The sequence below is a fragment of the Vanessa cardui genome, chromosome 29 (assembly GCF_905220365.1).
Source record: "Vanessa cardui chromosome 29, ilVanCard2.1, whole genome shotgun sequence".
In the NCBI taxonomy this organism is placed as follows: domain Eukaryota; kingdom Metazoa; phylum Arthropoda; class Insecta; order Lepidoptera; family Nymphalidae; genus Vanessa; species Vanessa cardui.
In genome coordinates this window covers 1,213,952-1,233,996 of record NC_061151.1, presented here as the reverse complement: position 1 = coordinate 1,233,996, position 20,045 = coordinate 1,213,952, and the positions used below count along the sequence as shown (strand labels likewise).

Below are 20,045 nucleotides of genomic sequence, written 5' to 3'. Positions count from 1 at the left end.
ACTGCCAATGAACATTATTATAGACCCAAGAGCATTGACAGATTTTTTTTTTATGGAATAGGTTGGCGTACGAGCATGGTCCACCTGATGGTAAGTGCTCACCATCACCCATAGACTACAACTTGATACTACTACACTGTCCATCTTATCTAGTTCTCAAGGTAGAACCAGCGACCTCTACATAGTAAGTTAGCGCGTTTGTATAATGTATACAGACTAATGAAAGTATGTATATAACGTGATAACTTTTCAGATGCAAATGTAAACACACGTGTCTGAATCGCGTCGCGCAGCATCCCCTACAGCTTAAGTTACAAGTAAGTTATTAATACTTAAGTATTAATATTAGCTCGAGTGTTTTTTTGACTGTGTTGATAGAAGGCCTGTCGAATGAGTCAACTGGTGGTATGTGCTAACTAGCTCACCCTTTAAATTAAAGCAAAACTTTACTAAGTATTGCTCGGTGGTAGATTAAATGATGAAAATGTGGTAACCAGAAGACGTACGGCTTGTCGAGAAAGGAATTAACTATAAACATATACAAACAACAACAACAGCCTGTAAATTTCCCACTGCTGAGCTAAGGTCTCCCCTCCATTTTGAAGAGAAGGTTTGGAATATATTCCACAACGCTGTTCTAATGCGGGTTGATGGAATACACACGTCTCAGAATTTCTATGAAACTTGATACATGCAGGTTTCCTCACGATGTTTACCTTCACCGCCGATAACGAGATGTATTATAAACACAAATTAAGCACGAATATTCAGTGGTGCTTGCCTGGGTTTGAACTCGCACTCATCGGTTAAGATGCACGCGTTCTAACAACTGGGACATCTGGCCTCATATATAATGTTGCATATGTATTAACCATAGAATAGTTAGTAGTAATCTATTAAACAAATATTCTTATTTCAGGTGTTCAAAACTCTGAACAGAGGATGGGGTATAAGGGCCCTCAATGACGTACCTAAAGGGTCGTTCCTTTGCGTCTACGCGGGTAATCTACTCACAGATGCAACAGCGAATTTGGTAATTTTTTTTTTTTTATTAAACGGAAAGAATGTATATCTATTCATCCACGAAGACGCCCCTCCACGTTAAATTATTATCAGCATGCGAATGAGTGACCCTCGTGCGTACAAGATGCCTTAGTGTGCGTGAGACGACTAAGAGCGATAGCAAAAACATACAAAGTAAATTATTAAGTTTATTTTATTAAAATTCGTCTTTGTGTTCGAAAAGATATACAGATAGATATTCTACCGCCAAATAACAGTACTCAGTATGGTTGTGTTCCCGTTTGAAGGGTGAGTGAGCCAGTGTAACTACAGGCACAAGGGACATAACATCTCAGTTCCCAAGGTTGGTGGCGCATTGACGATGTAAGGAATAATTAATATTTCTTACAGTGTCATTGTCTATAAGTGATGGTGACCACTTACCATCAGTTGGCCCATATGCTCGTCCGCCAATACCATAAAAAAGGACACACATCTTACCCGGAGGTAAGATGTACACGTTCTAACCTAACTGAAATATTTTGAACTATCGAAATTGTATATATTTTATTGCAAATTGAATTTTGTTATCTCACGTTGACATATCCATTTGTGTAGGATGGTCTTAACGAGGGCGATGAGTATCTGGCTGAACTGGACTACATTGAGGTTGTGGAGCAGATGAAAGAAGGTTACGAAGAGGACATACCGGAGAATATCAAGAAGCTAGACAAGGTGAGTGTCCCCCCCCCCCCTTCAACATTGGTATACATCAGTGAATACAACAACCCCCCCACTTCACAATTGTCAAACACTAGTGAATACAACAAACAACACACCCCCCATGCCTTCACAAATGTCAAACACTAGTGAGTAATTACAAGAAGTGTTGAAGTTTTGTAGTACTTACGAAATATTCTAGTAGAGATATAAGATTTCTCTCAAGATTGCCTTGCACTGAGTTGCTTCACTACCAAGGCTGATTATATTCGAAGTATTTTGCCAACGTCTTCACATCTGCCAGTTGTGGATTAGGCTTGCCAAGGGCAGTTACAATGCGATACAGTGTTATAAAAATTTTAGCGTTCAAATGAGACAGTCGTAGTCCTGTAGGGCCATGTTTGCTGCGACAGTGCATTAATGCTGGCAAAAACTGAAACGCAGAGTATATAGAATATATATTTTGACAACTATCGTTAAAAAATATGGGTAATTGTTTCTCAAAGTTTTTGCCTTAGCCTGTTGTGAATAATATAATTTCAAAGTAATTTGGCAATTATTTTCTTTGTCGCACCCCAAAAAAAATGTAACTGTCTACAAGCACACGTGTCCTCTTTTGACTTGGGTGCCTTCAAACTAGGCGTGAAGAGGCATCTTGCGGGCATGGCGAGGGCGACTATAATATATAATATAAAAAAAAGAAAATTGTTATTATAAAATGTATTATAGTCTGTTAACTATGGGCATGATTGATTACTTGTTATAAAGAAAAATATATTATTGTTAGTACTTGCCACAAAAAAATATTTCATATTTGGATTAAGAATGACATTCACAGTCACTCGAACACTGTTGCTATCTATACTAACATTACTGATCATCACTGATCATCAGCTGACAAAGACTAACTTAGTCAGTCTGTAACAGTACAATATTAAATTTAATTTTTACAATGTAATCGAAATTGTTGGTTCAAATTTTTGGAAATTTCATCACCAAAAATGAGATTTCCAAAACAAGACTTGAAATCATCACCGATGCTAGTGAGCTGGCAAACTTGGATAAGTTTCTAAAGTTTAAACTTTTATTGTAAAACAGAAAGAACTAGAATCAAAAGCCTCAGAGGAAACTGAAGAAGATGAACAGACTTCAGACGAGGAAACTGGTAACAACAAGACAGATCTAGAAGATGATGACTTCGAGCCGGGACACATTGGTCTCGGCCTCGCTGAGTTCAAGTAAGTTTATTGACTACTAAGCTGTGTAATGGCCCAGTGGTTAGAACGCGTGCATCTTAACCGATGATTGCGGGCTCAAACCCAGGCAAGCACCACACACCACTGTATATATGGGCTTAATTTGTGTATATAATTCATCTCGTGCTCGGTGAATGAAAACATCGTGAGGAAACCTGCATGTGTCTAATTTTATCGAAATTCTGCTACATGTGCATTCCACCAACCCGCATTGGAACAGCGTGGTGGAATATGTTCCAAACCCTCTCCTTAATGGAAGAGGAGGCCTTATCTCAGCAGTGAGAAATGTACAGGCTGTTACTTTACTTTACTTTTCTTACTTTATTGACTATTAGTAGTCGCCCGCGGCTTCGCTTGTCTTTTAGAGGATGGTTGTCAAGTGTTAGGCAAAAAAGTAAACTATGTCCTTTGAGTTCAAAATTGCTTCATACCAATTTCATTATTTCTTAAATTTATTTCATCAAAATCGATTCAGCGGTTTGGTAGTGAAATAGTAACAGACAGACAGAGTAACTTTCACATTTATAATATTAGTATAGCTTAGCGATTGACCTCGGCGTCGCTCGGGTACAATTTACTAATTAAAAAAATGATATACAAAAACAACAACAACAAACAACAACAGCCTGTAAATTCCCACTGCTGGGCTAAAGGCCTCCTCTCCCTTCGAGGAGAAGGTTTGGAACATATTCCACCACGCTGTTCTAATGCGGGTTGGTGGAATACACATGTGGCAGAATTTCTTTGAAATTTGCCACATGCAGGTTTCCTCACGATGTTTTCCTTCACCGCAGAGCACGAGACGAATTATAAAGACAAATTAAGCACATGAATCAGCGGTGCTTGCCTGGGTTTGGTTCTCTAGTTATCTTAATCATCGGTTAAGATGCACGCGTTCTAACCACTGGGCCATCTCGACTCTCGAAAAAAAAAAAATGATATACTACAAAAATAATTTATGTCCTTTATAGCAGTGTATGTCTGATATGATATCTATCAGATAACACGTAGACACTCTTGGTGGTTTGAGCAAACCCAGGTAGATACCACCCACTCGTCAGATATTATGCCACCACCCAGTAATAGTTGGTATTGTTGCGTTCTGGTTTGAAGGGTGAGTGAGCCAGTGTAACACAAAGGACGTAACATCTGAGTTCCCTAGGTTGATGGCACATTGGTGATGTAAAGGATGTTTATTTCTCTTCATCTCCCATATATATGTTCAGCGGTGACCACATACCATCACATTACCTACTTGCAAATACGCCTTATTATATATAAATAAAACATACTGATAATTTTATAGTAACGCTTTTAAGAAAGTTAATTTATTCTGGTGTGTTTCAGTAAACGTTTAAGAAAAAGGGAGTCCAAAAAAGAAAAGGAGAAAGAGAAGCAAAAGGAGGAGGCGAATCAAAAGGAAGGTGACAAGAAGGAGACGAAGGAAGAAAAGGAAGCCAATCCTGACGAGGAGTGCATCACCATCAGCGATGATGAAGAAGGTAAGGTGTTATTGCTGGGCTGATATTGAGGATAATGAAAGTCACTAACTGGTTCACGATTTATTAACGAGACGGTACAATTACACGGACTGTGACGCACTGTTTTACCTATGCAATGTTTCGACTTTTATACATGATATCAAAGAGTAAGAGATACACAGATGTGAAACATTTTAGCCATAGAATATGTAAGCTTTATCAATTGTTTACTTTAATACCTATGTGCATATACGGCACAGTCTTATATGAATTGACACTGACCCACTTGTCAAACTCCTATGGAAACAACTCTCCTCATTGGTTGAGGCGATCAAATGATATGATTTGGCTTATGAAGGTCACGCGTGTTAACCAATAAGCGTTCAGAATCAATTTCTATGGGGGGGTCTCGTTCCGTGAAACGTTATTTGGTATATAAATTATACCAAATAACGTTTCATGCAGATTTCCTCACGATGTTTTTCTTCACCACGACGACATGAATTACAAACACAAATTAAGCACATGAATATTCAGTGGTGCTTGTCTGGGCTTAATTAAATAGTAAGGGTAATGCGTCTGTATTTAATAAATATTTGTTCTTTTCTTGCAGTGAGAGAACCCTCCTGTTTCACGGCGGCCGCTGGCATGGGTGCGAACGAATTTGTATCTAAATACAGGTAAGGATTTATTTACTGTTCAGCTCGTGAGTGAAACATTTTAAGGGATAGGGTGGGAGGTCGTTTAGTACTACACAACGTAGATGTGGCATCGGCAAATTCAATCATACCGATTACTGGCGATTCACACAACCAATAGAAACAGCTCCCTATCGCGCCATTCGACGCTATTCGTCGCTATAGATTCTCGCGTCAGTTCAACCCGAGACAGCGAGTGCGTGTAAATTGGCGAATATATTAGGTCATATGATATTACAAGTTATTACGTTTGTATAAAGATCATATTCACATGAGAAATAAGTATTGATAATTTGGTTTCACGAACTTTGCCGACGCTACATCTAAGTTGTGTCGTACTATACCAATGACTAATAGTAGAGCTGGGTCAGGAAGTGTTTGGGGTGGCTGGTTTTATATATCAATCAATACTGTTTTTTTTTTTTGTTTACTCCGTAGTATATGGATTATAGGTTACGGGTTTAATTTCCAGGTCAATCAGAGTTACAAGACTAGTATGTAGTTTGACAGTTGAAAGATCAATTTATATTGGTTATAAGAAAGCAAATAGGTCAATGAACTGCCTGATGCTAAGTTATAAGTTGGGTCCAAAGATGTTACAAGAATTTATGAATGTTCTCTCTTATATGGTCTACGAATCTCACTATTGATGCTGCTAAGGTTTTGCCTTAAGTTTTACAGGTGGCCTGACACCAACCCCAATTGGGTAGTCCAAAGTGCAGGTGGTATGCACTGGGCCTTAAATACCATAATTCGTCTCCTATAATACATTGGGGGAAGTCCTTTTTTTTACGCTGGAAAAACGCTTCACGCGCTTCCCCCACGTGATGGAAAGTGGGGGGGGGTGTGGGACTCCCCGGTTTCCTGAACGCCTAGTGCGCCCAGGTCCACCGGGTTTACCCACTAAAAAACCAGCGGTACCCTCTCCGTCTTTCGGCGGGCGCCACGGGATCGCTTACGCATGCTACCGTGACATTGGGGGTGGTCCTAATCTAAGCGCAATCTTTGGAAAAGTGAAGTTTAAATTTCCTAATTGTATTTCAGATCAGTTCGCTCTCTGTTCGGAGAAGATGAGGCGTGCTACATCATGGACGCGAAGGTGCAGGGCAACATTGGGAGATACCTTAATGTGAGTTATAGTGTTGTGTAACGTAGCAAGGCAGACTGACTAACGGGCCACTTGACGGTGAGTGGTCACCACCGTAAACACACACCGTACGTATCGGTACTGTAAGAAATATTGTAACCATTTTATAACGTTATTGGCAACGTTAGAACTGAAATGTTATATTTCTTTTTTTAAGGCATTTCTTCGCGAATGAGCTAAGATGAATAAAGCTCGTTTAGATATATCTAAATCTATACATATAATAAAATTGGAGTGTCTGTTTGTACCATTAGAATAACCCTTTTTTACTCAATGCATTGGTATATAAACCAAAATAACATTTTTTCCTATATTTGTCTTTCCATCTGTTTGTTCCGCCTAATCTCTGGAACGGCTGGACCGATTTTGATGGGACTTTCACCGGCAGATAGCTGTAATAATTTGTTCGCTTTCAGCACTCGTGCTCGCCGAACGTTTTCGTGCAGAACGTGTTCGTGGACACCCACGACCCGCGCTTCCCGTGGGTGGCGTTCTTCGCGCTGAGCCACATCCGCGCCGGCACGGAGCTCACCTGGAACTACAACTACGACGTGGGCTCCGTGCCCGGGAAGGTGCTCTACTGCCACTGCGGCGCCAGCAATTGCAGGGGGCGGCTGCTGTAACCGATGGTACCTATATCGCTGTTAAATATACAGACAGTAATTGTTCAGTTCAATAGGCTATTTGACAATGCGAAAAAAAAATTGTGAATTATTGTAATCAGTGTAGAATATGAGTTTAAAAATGGTTATTTACTAACGAAAATTAAAAATAATACTTAATTTATTCATAAATCAATAAATAAAAATGCATTTTTTCAAACGTTTGTCACGTGACACAAAACGCTCCTGATTGGCCGGGCTTATGATGAAGTCACTTTTTTGTAAACCTTGCTTTTTTGCCTACTATTTGTACAACAGATTAAAATACAGCAAAGTGACGTCACCGACCCCTTTGCAGAGCCGTATTGTCCAAGTAGCGTCTTCGCGCGTTATTTAAATATGGAATATTTAATATGATATTTTTCGGCAAATATGTACTAGAAAAAAAAAAAAAATCAACTTTTACTGAGATCCTTAACCTTTACTAAATAATATAAAATGGATTTTAAAAACCAGTCAAATAGCCTATTGTATTCAAATTCGTTTGGCATAGAATTTGTGTACAAAAGATTCGATACTTGGATTGAAAGGTTTCAAATTCGAATCCAGCTTACAGACATATACTACATAAAAGTTTGAAGTAGCCCGGTTCTGTTTGTACAAATAACTCAATGTCAAGTAATGTAAGGCGTTTTGATTGAACTTCTTGGGTTATTGATAATGTTTATACGATACAAGCAACTTATGATGTTCATATATTTTCAAATAATTCTAAACGATTATTCTTTCAAGAATAAGAATCAAATTATATATCCAATCTTAGAGTATACAATCAGTACAATACTATGCCGTTTTATTATATATATAGGGGACGGGCATATGTACAACTTAATGGTAAGTGGTCACCACTAGCCATAGACTATGATGCTGCAAGATATATTGACCAATATTTACATCGCCAATGCGCCACAAACCTTGGAAATAAAGATGTTATGTCCCTTGTGCCTGTAGTTACACTGATATATCATAGAAAATATATGTTAATATCTATTTTATTTGTATTGTTTCAGATTGTATCTCATGGTCTCAATAATAATATTTTAAGCATCAGTATAAACGTTAGGATTTCTCATGTAACATAATAATTACTGTTAGGATCTGTACGCCTGTATAATTAATTCTTGGATACAAATACTTTGTTAGATCGAACAAAAGTATATCGCTGTGGAGTGTATTTACCGAAAATAACCGGAATTAACCGGTTTTTGTCAACTAATTAACAGACAGACATTCTTTTTTAAATGATAATCTTTTGGGGCCTGTGATGTACTCTACAAATATCTTTTATATAAGCTGTGCTCGTGACTTTACGCGCGTTAGTATTTAACAGAAGAGTTATTGTTGTAGCCTAAGTTACTAATTATTAAATCTATCTGCCAGTGAAAGTCCCGTCAAAATCGGTTTAGCCGGAACAAATAGACACGCAAAAATTGTAAAAATGTTCTTTTGGTATATGTAACCCTAAGGCTGTTTTGTCTGAGTTAGTGATCTTAATATGTTATTAAGTAATGTTTAATGTTAAATATTCTGTACAAATAATACTAAGTCAGTTTACGTGTCATCTTTGATCCTGAAGGTTACCAGTGCCGGCAATCGTTAGTGTGTGTTAAGTAAGGACGCTCTACACTAATTTGAAACATATGCTTAGTTTATGTGGTACGTACACAATTATCTTTCATTCTACTTGTTATGTTGACTGTACATTGTGATTGAGAAACGAAATAGTTTAAGATTAATATTCTTTATTCGAATTGGCTCAGTTACTCTTTTCAATCATTTTAATTACATTGTATAAAATGTCAGTGTTTATAATAAGCCTTGATTGATAAATAGTCATATATTCAGTTCCATCGATTTAGGGAATATCTTTTTATAAATATCATCTCGTTGATAATTAAATATCTGTGCTGTGTTGCCATTTTATTTGTGTAATTTATTGTTCAATCGAATGTTATTGTTAAGTATAGTGCGACACAACTTAGATGTAGCATCGGCAAAAACAAATTACTGCCGATTTACACAACCAATAGAAACAACTCCCTATCGCGCCGTTCGACGCTGTTCGTCACTATAGATTCACGCGTCAGAGAAAGCAAGTGCATGTAAATCATATGATGTTACATTACATTTGCGTAAAGATCATTTTTACATGAGAAATAAATATTGATAGTTTGGGATGGCGTACTTGATTCGGGTCGGTTTTACGAATTTTGCCGATGCGACATCTAAGATGTGTCGTACTATACATTTGTTTATTGGGATCTGACAGATGTCAAAAACAATAACTTATTATTTTAGTATAGATCTCTTCGCTTAATAAGACTTTGCATGTAGAATAATCATCGACGTGCATTAGTGTGAGTGTCGCTCATGCGTACGATATGTCTCTGTGTGCGTGTGACGGCTAAGAGTAGAGACAGCAAGAGTGTACAAATTTCATTACAATTTACAGTTTATTTTAATGAAAAATAATTGTTTAACGTACTGTGAATAGGTCTGTAGTCTGTTCCAATCGAAGTGGGAATAAAGATACACAAACCTTTGTTTTTGTATTTCACGCGAGTCGCTAATAACTCAGCTGTACTGCGCACTACTGAGAGTTTGTGATTGATATATCTTTATTTATAATACAACACTATTGCACTGAACTGCTTGTATCCACTTTAATTTACTTTCATAGTTTTGTTATTACTTTTGTTGACGTTCAAACGCAATGTTATCACACATCCACAGTGAATATCATAGATTATGAGAGTATCGAGCCCTCGACCAATGATATCGCGTCGATTTAATATTGAATCTTGTATATTTGGCTTTGATAATCTCGTGGATGGAATACACTATATACAGTTTTAATTAAAAATAGTAATTATTATTGTAATGGATAAGTCATCTTGCAGCTCTGATCATAGTTAACCTTAATAATTGTTACGAAAAGACGTGAAAAGTAAGTTTTTCATTTAAAGTCGAAATTTGGAGTAAAATCAAAATCAGTAACTCGGCAATCTTTTATTATTATCTTTTTGTCTCTAATCACGAATAAGAGGCGTTTCGTTTGTGAACGTTGTACATGTCAAGTCCCAGTATATCAAGGTGTGTAAATATTGTAAAATAATAAAACGTATTTAAATAACATGGTCGTTTTTATTACTCGTCTCCCCTCTCACAAACAGTATGCTAGTCACAGCACGCAGGCGGCTAGAGGCCGGGCATGATGTAGGCGATGTTGTGCAGCGTGTCGCGCATGAGCGCCGGCGGCGGCGCGATGGCGGGCACGGCGCGCGCGACGGCCAGCAGCGGCGCCAGCGAGCACAGCAGCGTGTCCAGCAGCACCGACACCGAGCCCGACACGGCGATCTGGCCCTGCGGAGGCACATCACTAGTTTTGTCCAGTTGACCTTGAGATACGGCGATCTGGCCCTGCGTGGGCACATCACTAATTTTGCCAGTTTGACCTTGAAATTTCTCATCTGCCAATGACTCGCTACGTTTCACTTATATATATTATATTCTTGTATTGGTAAGTAATCAAAACACTTGGTGGTAAGTAATTACCGGCCATAGGCCTTAGCCAGTGGCGTAGGTAGGTGAGGAAGAGCCCCGGTGCATAGAAAAAGAATCAGACCCTCATCCCCTCCCATCCCTCTTTAACTAATAATTACTCTTTAAAATTATAGATGCCAAATAAGAAGTCTAGTGCGCAGGGTCGTGTTCTAGCCCCCTGAACTACGGGGTCCTGGTGTACTGCACCACGTGGCCCTACGATAGCTACGCAACTGACCTTAGCACTAAGTTATCTAGTCTAGCATTACCAATGCATCCCAAACTTTGGAAATATGGTAATTCGTGCCTGTAGTTATAATCACAGATGCCATCTCAACTAAAAACTTGCTAGTGGCAGGAGACGTGAATGCTTGGAGCCACTGGTAGGGCAAAAACTCTTAAAACCGTCGCGGAGAGGAATTCCACGTACTTATCACGGAAATGGACCTCCGCATCCTAAACAGCGGCAACGTACCGACCTTCGAAACATATCGAGGAGAAAGGTTATACACGAGCTGCGTGGATGTGACGCTGACCTGCCAATCTCTGGTAGACAGAGTGGAGGACTGAAAAGTGGATAGAGGTCTCATAACAGACCACAACGCAATTACCTTCAACCTGCGTTAAGAGAAAGCTTTAGGACCCTTGAAACCTATCTCCACGCGCAGATATAATACCAAGAAGGCAAAGTGGTCGGACTTCTCCACTTTTTGCAGAACCAAGCTCTTCGACAGTGGAATTACACTGGAACGCGCCTCGAGCCTCACAAGACCTGAGGAATTAGAGGAGATGTTAAACATCTACACATCGATTATCCACGGTTCGTGTGAAGACACGATCCCGAAACTAAAGGCGTGGAAATGCAATCCTAGACCACCATGATGGTCAGCCGTCCTAGAAGATCTTAGAAAGGATGTGCTCAGGAAAAAATGCCTAATACGTAATGCTGCACCCAGCAGAAAGAAACTCACAGTCGAAGAGTACGTACAGGCCAGGGAAAATTATAAGAGTAAAGCGTGCAAAGACGACTCAAAGCTGGAAAGAGTTATGCTCCACCCAGGACCAGGAAAGCGTCTGAGACGGTGTCTATAGGGTGATAAGGAAGACCTCTAGAAGACGGGACGACATGCTGCCTAGAGACTCAGCTGGTGAAACACTGTCGCCAGATCAGTCAGCCAAGCTTGTCGCGGAAAAGTTCTATCCAAATGACTTTGTCCATGACGAAACAGAATAGCAAGTCCACAAGCAATCACAGAAGACAGAATTCCAGCGGAGATTAAAGACCTATGGAATGATGACCCACTTTTCACAACCGCGCAGCTGGAATTGGTTCTCTCCAGTCTCAATCCAAAGAAAGCTGCAAGTCCGGATGAAGCTGCCCATGTTTGCATTCTCCGTAAACCATAAAAAAAAGATTACACCCACCCTAAGTCCTACAGACAGATCGGTTTATTAGGCATCCTCATTAAGATAGTAGAAATATTTATGGTGAGCAGGCTTCAATGGCGCTTACTCCCCACTTTGCACCCGAGCTAGTACGGATTCATGCCACAGCGAGGAACGGAAGACGCTCTCTACGACATCATCGACTATATCCAGGTGGATGTAAGATCAAAGAAATTAGTACTTCTGGTATCACTCTATATAGAGGGCGCTTTCGACAATGCATGGTGGCCAGCCCTTAAAAAACAGATGTTGCGCAAACATTGCCCACGCAACTTGTATGTCTTGGTGGAATCCTACCTACAGGACCGGAGGATAATAGTCAACTATGCCAGAGCGACTAGCTAGAAGGGATGTGTCCATGGATTCTTTGGCGGACCGACCTTCTGGAACCTCGCCCTCGATTCTCTTTTTCAAAAAATGGCAACAATGGAGGTTCACACTGCCAAGCTTTCGCAGACGACGTAATCCTTGTTTTCTCCAATCACTATACCAGCGGGTTGCAGAGTACAGCTGAATCCACCTTAGCGGCCGTACAGGAGTGGGGCGTTGAAAACAAATTGAGCTTCGCAACGCACAAGACAATCGCGATGCTTATCACCAAGAAGGACAAAATCTCTCACATCGGTACTAGCTCTAGCAGAATTTTTCCCCCTTGACCTCTGTGTCCAAGAGGCTGCCACCCTATTCAAGATTAAAAAGGTTACTGCGTGGACCTCCTACTACCTGGACGCGAACTAGAGCGCAGGGTGGGTCTTTTGCAAAACCCCCACCCGTCGTTACTCCGACGACCGTCGCTACTACGGCCGAGCCCTGGACCCACAGTGACGGCGTGTTTAATCCGCGATCTGGTATCTCCAAAGAACAAGACGTCGCACTCACCTCAATCAGACCCTGGCTCGTCGGGATAATTGAACTGACAGGCGCAGTCAATGAGGGAATTCCTAATGGTAAAAACCCAAAACTACTCGCGCCCACCTAACAAGGGCCGATAAGGGTCAAGTAATACCACCGAAGCTGAAACCAGCGTCAACCCCTCGAGATCATGCAATGAATGCTTTCCTAGAGTTCCGGGCTATTGTGACAGCCACCAGTGAGGTCCACTTAGCCAAAGATCATGCAGACCTACCGACATAGTTACGAAAAGCTGCTAGAGGTGGAGCTCGAAGAAGCCGGGGCGGCCATATACAACAACGACACATCCCAAGTTATCAAAGGGAAAATGTCGGGGCGGTACATGGCAGCCTACAGCGCTGTAGATGGATTCGTTGGCCTGGTTGAAGCGGAGGGGCGAAAAGACGCATTCCCTAGGTTCTTGATACAAACAGGAGACCCAGTGGTAGTAGTGGCCAGATGCACGAGAGTAATGCTAGACGACAGTATACTCGTGATGGCAAAGTCCGTCTCAGAAGGTCCGGGCGTCGACGCACGTCCACAGATATCGTGGATAAACGGGGTACCAGGATGCGGAAAGACGAATCACATTGTCAGGAATTTTGATGAGGATAACGAAGTGGTAATCACCTCAACAATCGAAGCCGCCAAAGATCTGAAAGAACAACTTACACGCCGATTTGGCGAAAAAGCTAAATCAGGGGTACGAACTATGGCATCCGTGCTAGTAAACGGGTTCAACGAGAACACAAAGTGCAACCGACTGACGGTCGACGAAGCCCTCATGAACCACTTCGGAGCCATAGTAATGGCGGCACAGCTGTCTGGAGCTAGTGAGGTGGTCCTTATCGGAGACATCAACCAGTTGCCTTATATCGACAGAGAAAATCTGTTCGAAATGAGGTACTGCCGGTCAAGCCTGACAACAAACATCACCCGTGAGTTATCCTGTACGCACCGAAACCCCGTGGACTTCGTATAAGCCATTAGTGAGGTCTACCGTACCATCTACTCTGCCAGCCCTATAATCCACTCCCTCAAAATGAAGAGATTCTCTGACGCCAACATACCATCCGACCAAACCGAAACCCTATATCTGGTCCATACGCAGGAGGAAAAGAAACTCCTGATGGACCATGCATGAATCTCAGGGACAGACCTACGGTGACGTTATCATAGTCCAGTCGGAAAATGTGAAGCTCCGTATACACCAAAGTGTTCCTCACGCAGTTGTGGCAATCACCAGACACACTAACACCTGTGTCTACTACACGGACAATGGCGACAACGCTATCGGCAGATACATTGGCCGAGAGGCGGGCGCTTCAGAAAGGACCATTACGTTTAGTAAAAAATATATAATATAAAACGCCAAAATGTAAAATGTAAAAAAAAGGGCACGGCATCTACATAAAAAAATAAAAATCACTGGTGCCTCAAGCCAGAATACAACAACATCATGTATTGGTTTCGTGGTGTCTGATGAGTACCCAGATGAGCTTGCGCAAAACCCATATCCGTCCAGAGTTTGGAAGCGCTGTGCGCGTGTGCGTGCGCGTGTGCGTGTGCGTGCGCGTGTGCGTGCGTGCGTGCTTGCGTGCGTGCGTGTGTGTGTGTGTGTGTGTACAAGCGGTCGTTCCGGCTCCCACCTCGTGCTCCTTGAGGCGCTCCCCGATGATGGCGAGGCTCTCCCCGAGGAGGCGCAGGTGCGCGGCCACCTCGGCGGCGCCGCAGCCCGACACACGGTACGCGCCCGCCGCCGACGCGCCGCCCGCCGCCTACGGAGCCCGAGAATCTCCCATTACATTTACACAAGTATAAAAGTAACAGCCTGTAAATTTCCCACTGCTGGGCTAATGGCCTCCTATCCCATTAAGGAGAGGGCTTGGAACATATTCCACCACGCTGTTCCAATGCGGGTTGGTGGAATACACATGTGGCAGAATTTCTATGAAATTTGTCACATGCAGGTTTCCTCACGATGTTTTCCTTCACCGCTGAGCACGAGATGAATTATATAGACCAATTAAGCACATGAATCAGCGGTGCTTGCCTGGGTTTGAACCCGCAATCATCGGTTAAGATGCACGCGTTCTAACCACTGGGCCATCTCGACTCTTATAAATATTCAAGTATACATATTCACTTATATTTTGATGGGATTTTGATACTTATTTTATCAGCTGATAGCTTACTATAAGTGCCCAATATTGTGATGAAGAGAATTTAGAGCCTAGTATGAGGTGAGAAGAGAGATGTGGTGTACAAACCACGAGTGCCTGGTGTGGAGGCGTGGGGGGAGCCGGGCGAGGGGGCGCGCGGCCCGAAGGGGGCCTGCCGGGGCCCTGACTGACGGCAGGCCGGATACCTGGAAAATAGTTGTTTATGTACAGTCGGAATAAGAAAAATTTCGTCACCTTAAGATCTATTTTCGTGTGCTCAGTATGAGCGATAATCTGCTTTACCAATTGAGAATATATGACACTGACCAACATATTTTGAATATGTCCGTTTATATTGCTTTACTAAACAGTGTTATTACTTGCTTTAAGTTATTTTTCATTAAAAATACACCATAATTCCCCTGACAAACTAATGGACGTGTGATGTTTCGATTACTCAAACTCACTGACTATTCAAATAGCAATAGAAAGTATAGTGCAAGGTGAAATCATTACACAGTATAAAACAAAGTAGCTTACCGCTGTCTGCTCTATGTATGCTTAGATCTTTAAAACTACGCAACGGATTTCGATGCGGTTTTTTTCAATGGATAGAGTGATTCGAGAGGAAGGTTTTTGTATATAATACGTGGACAATATAGTAAAGAAACACTGGAAATTTTAAGTCTATTATATCTAGTATTGCACCCGTTCGAAGACCAACCGTCTTTGAACTATTGGTCATTATCTAATAAGCATTTTTAACTTACTTGGAGTCGTGATGGCCCAGTGGTTAGAACGCGTGCATCTTAACCGATGATTGCGGGTTCAAACCCATGCAAGCACCGCTGATTCATGTGCTTAATTTGTCTTTATAATTCATCTCGTGCTCAGCGGTAAAGGAAAACATCGTGAGGAAAAACGGAATGTGACAAATTTCATAGAAATTCTGCCACATGTGTATTCCACCAACCCGCATTGGAACAGCGTGGTGGAATATGTTCCAAACCTTCTCCTCGAAGGCAGAGGAGGCCCTTAGCCCAGCAGTGGGAATTTACAGGCTGTTGTTGTAACTTACTTGGATTAGATATGATCTTGTTAACGACCGGTTGATTCTGTTCCTTCTGCATTGCGAACCGCTTCGCTTTCCTCTTCCACAGATATCTTTCATTGTAATTTACCTGAACAAGTAAAACATATATATTAATAGCGTCAGTCAATATATATATAATATAAGCTGCACATAAGAAATCAGTTATAATCTCATTTTGAACAGCCTCAGCTGTAGATATGCAGAAAATTAGAGAGAATTTTTGGTTACAATTTGCTAAATTACCACATTTTAATAAAGAATTAATTTTAGAGAGCTTTTGAGAGCTGTATAAGAACCTCCGTGGTAGATTGGTGTGTACACCGGTTTTTATGGGTACGCCACTCAGAGGTCCCGGGTTCGATTTTCGATCGCGTCGTTGTAGATTACCATTAGTTTTCTATGTTGTCTTGGGTCTCGGTGTTGGTACCGTCGTTACTCTTGATTTTCCACAACACAAGTGCTTTAGCTACTTACATTGGGATCAGAGTAATGTATGTGATGTTGTTTCATATTTATGATTAAAAAAAAAAAAATTGAAAAGCGTAAAGAAAATAAGAGTAAAAGCTGTCAACGAATAAGCAACTTTGACCTTGAATTGACGCGATATCATTGGTCGAAATGTTTAATTGTCTATGGTGTTCATAATGGATTAGTGAAGGATTTGGTAGCTGAGTTATTGGCAAGTAGCATTTCTTTCAATCTTGTATTAGCTCAATGAGGAAAAGGGTCCTAGTTTGTTAGTTAATATAATCTTTATTAATATTATAAATGTGAAAGTAACACTATCTGTCTGTTTGTCGCTCATTCACGACCAAACTGCTGAACCGAATTTGATGAAATTTGGTATGAAGCAAACTTGAATTCCAAGAAAGAACACAGGTTACTTTTTTGCCTGACAAATGACAACCAACAGCCTGAAAAACGAAGCTGCAAGCGACTACTAATTTTATATATCAAGAAGACAATTTCTAAAAGTACTTACATTCGCCCACATCTCTCCCAGGCGTTTTGATATCGCTGAAAAGTCCAAATCCGGGTGCTTCCTTAGAAGATCATTGCGGGCTTCTTTAGCCCACATCATGTACGCGGTTATGCGAGTTTTGCCTGAAACATTTCGATTAATGGTTACTGAAATATTAAAACACACTTACTACAATAGTAAGTAGCTAAACATAGCGCATGACATGCTTTGACGTTTGTTTCATGTAATCTTATACTGATGTTTATTCCAATCAACGTAATTAATAATAATACTGTATCTAACTGTCACTGAGTCGTCAAATAACTGAACCAATTTAATGAAATAGTGTATAAATGCTTGCAGGGAGGCCGCCTTCCTTAAAGGCCGGCAACGCACCCGCAACCCTCCCGGTGTTGCAGTTGTCCATGGGCAGTGGTGATCGCTTTCCATCAGGTGAGCCTCCTGCTCGCTTATCCCCAATAACATAAAAAAAAGGAAACTTGACCTCTAAGGAACTCTAAGCCTACGCTTTTTTATGCATAACATCTAATGACCAAAACCTAACACACAATCAAAGCTTTTGATGTCAACTAGTATATAAATAAATAAAACTAGAAAATCATGAAAATGTAAATATGTTATTGGAGTTATCTTATCCTGAAGTACCAAGATTTCTATTAAGATCCAAGTATAGTATGACACAACATAGAAGTAGCATCGGCAAATTAAAAAAAAACCGATTACTGCCGATATATCAAACCAATAGAAATAACTCCCTATCGCCCCATGCAACGATATTGGTCGCTATAGATTCTCGCGTTGGTTACGTGTCAAATTATCGAATATATTAGGTCATATGATTACAAGTTAAGTTTGTGTAAAGATCTTCAAATAAGAAATAAATATTGATAATTTGGGATGGCATACTCAATTCAAGAATTTTGCCGATGTTACATCTAAGCTGTGTCATACTGTATTTTCTACCACCTTACAAGTGAGAACAGATAAACTTGCCTTTATCTTTCCGTTGAGCTTTTGCTCTCCCAACGACTCTACCGTCCTTGACAATCACCTTTTTCTTACTCTTCTCCATCATGTACAAGGAATTTGCAGGTGTACGTGCAGAGCCCTCGTCTGAGACTGAGCTGTCGGATTCCATGCTAAAATGAAATTTGGATTTAAGTTTATTGATTCTAAGCCAACCTTTCACACAGTTCAGGGTTAAATGGATCACAGTTTTATTTGTTAAGAGATCAAAAACAACACAGGACATTTTATAATGCTCAAGTGTGTGTAAAAAGGTGCCCTGTCTATTTCCTCACTCTCTTTATCCAATTAGACGGCATATACAACACAGCTGGAAATATTTCCAGTACAAGGCCAACAATTTTCACAGGAGTGTAAACACTTCAAACAATGAGTCTCCAGATTGTTACTACAAAATTTTTGATAAAAAAAAACCCCAATAACTGTATATCAGCCCAACCTGAGTTAAAGCCGTAGTGATCTGCGGTGTTATATATAACCACTACGCCAAGACCGTCAAACTATAGGACACCTAATTATAATGTATTTTTAGCAGAATATGAGACCAGAAAGTATATTGATTTTTTCTGTCACAAAATTCCAAGGAAGGACAGTCTTTTTTATATTCAACTCCTCACAATCAACCCCTTTAACGCGAGAAAAGCCGTTCTTGAACTATATGAAAGCCCCTGCACATTTTGTTATACCTGAGATCACCTAGCCCATAATGGTCAATATCAATGTTTAGCTATATATCTAATAAACAAATCTACCAAAAACATACATACCTTTCACCATTGTCTGCATTGTTCTCATAATAATCAGATTCGCTTCCAGATGCAGTGCCAGCTTCCTCGACGGGCCTCTGAGGAGTTGGCTCCTGATATTCCACTTGCTCCTCGTGTCTTACATTTGAATATGTCTTCAATGGAGTTTGACGACGGAATCTCGTCTCAATGTCGTCAGGCGACTCGAAATCCATTAACTTCGAGCTTTTCTTCCTGACTCTGCCACTACGCGATACCCCTGTCACCTCTAAATCTACCGATATAAATAAATATGAAATGCCAATATAACACTAGCTGTTTTAAAATATATTCAAACGTACCTTCTTGCATTTTTCCTTCAATTTTTCGTTTTAATCAAATATTAACGATTGATAATTTGATAATTTTACTTTTTGTTTGTAAATGTCTAATATTTTGTCTACTCAATGTCAAAACCGAAGCGATTTAGACAAACACAAACCACAGAATATATATGTATTCCGTTGATAAAATCGATCGATAAAATTAATCGATTCATAATATTGATTTTATTGCTATCTTCTAAATAAAGATAATTCTCGATAAGATATTATATTGTTTCGTTTTCTTTAACAGCGAATAAGTGTTACTGTCACAACATTTTAAATTTTATTTCTTCGTTTATTTTTCTTCCAATTTTTTGTACATTCTCGAAAAAAGTAAACATTTGATGAATACTAAGTATATTGTCAATCTTTTTAAAACTAAGATTTGTTAAAACTTTACTGATATGCATTGATTCGTTATCGTATTACATTATGTATATGGTACGTATATGCCCGTAGATCTTTAAGCCCCAGGTCGAGACGAAATTTTATTTTCTTTGTCATTCTTAGTTTGCTGCTTTCCCTTATTATATATAATGCCTAAGTTAACCAGTACACTGATTGTTTTTTAAGAAAATATATTGGCTTTTTTCAACTTAAGCTCATGAATATTCTTTAATGACTTGGTATATAAATTGTTTTTTTTCTCATACAACAAATATAGAAAAAAAAAAACAGATTAAATTGTTGTAATTGTTGCTTGGATTTCGGTGCAGGATTGATTTTCATTAACTGTGAATACCAATATAATACATCTGTTTTGTTTAAATGAAATACTTTTGATTTTATTTAAAAATCATCAATAAGTAAAAACTAGAAAGATCT

The 20,045-nt window shown here is 40.0% G+C and overlaps 2 protein-coding genes across 3 annotated transcripts in view; one reads left to right on the top strand and one right to left on the bottom strand.

Annotated features, from left to right (window-relative positions):
* The window catches only part of LOC124541909 (histone-lysine N-methyltransferase eggless), a 38,530-nt gene extending 30,347 nt beyond the window's left edge, over nucleotides 1-8,183 (top strand). Inside the window, exons 28-35 of the mRNA XM_047119833.1 lie at nucleotides 920-1,033; nucleotides 1,621-1,737; nucleotides 2,821-2,960; nucleotides 4,326-4,480; nucleotides 5,073-5,139; nucleotides 6,202-6,286; nucleotides 6,721-6,933; nucleotides 7,977-8,183. Of these exons, the coding sequence (XP_046975789.1) occupies nucleotides 920-1,033; nucleotides 1,621-1,737; nucleotides 2,821-2,960; nucleotides 4,326-4,480; nucleotides 5,073-5,139; nucleotides 6,202-6,286; nucleotides 6,721-6,927 (885 nt within the window). The 3' untranslated portion in view covers nucleotides 6,928-6,933; nucleotides 7,977-8,183. The remainder of the gene's footprint in view (nucleotides 1-919; nucleotides 1,034-1,620; nucleotides 1,738-2,820; nucleotides 2,961-4,325; nucleotides 4,481-5,072; nucleotides 5,140-6,201; nucleotides 6,287-6,720; nucleotides 6,934-7,976) is intronic.
* A 1,907-nt stretch (nucleotides 8,184-10,090) lies between these two features.
* On the bottom strand, nucleotides 10,091-19,310 carry LOC124541908 (HMG box-containing protein 4). Of its 2 annotated transcripts, none has more exons than XM_047119829.1 (8): nucleotides 19,197-19,310; nucleotides 18,877-19,129; nucleotides 18,077-18,222; nucleotides 17,084-17,205; nucleotides 16,087-16,189; nucleotides 15,117-15,214; nucleotides 14,496-14,624; nucleotides 10,091-10,329 (listed from the first exon to the last, which is right to left on the bottom strand). In XM_047119829.1, exons 1-8 carry the CDS (start codon nucleotides 19,204-19,206, stop codon nucleotides 10,165-10,167), a joined length of 1,026 nt encoding a protein of 341 aa, XP_046975785.1. In that variant the 5' UTR covers nucleotides 19,207-19,310; the 3' UTR covers nucleotides 10,091-10,164. The 2 variants fall into 2 exon arrangements, with proteins under 2 accessions (XP_046975785.1, XP_046975786.1); XM_047119830.1 differs by having other exon boundaries at nucleotides 18,877-19,123; nucleotides 19,197-19,304.
* Nucleotides 19,311-20,045: the final 735 nt, after the last annotated feature.

Coding starts and splice junctions, on each gene's coding strand:
- LOC124541908 (XM_047119829.1), bottom strand. Junction 18,223..18,876: donor AATGCAGACAATGGTGAAAG/GTATGTATGTTT, acceptor ATTTCATTTTAG/CATGGAATCCGACAGCTCAG. Junction 15,215..16,086: donor CAAGATCATATCTAATCCAA/GTAAGTTACAAC, acceptor ACTATTTTCCAG/GTATCCGGCCTGCCGTCAGT.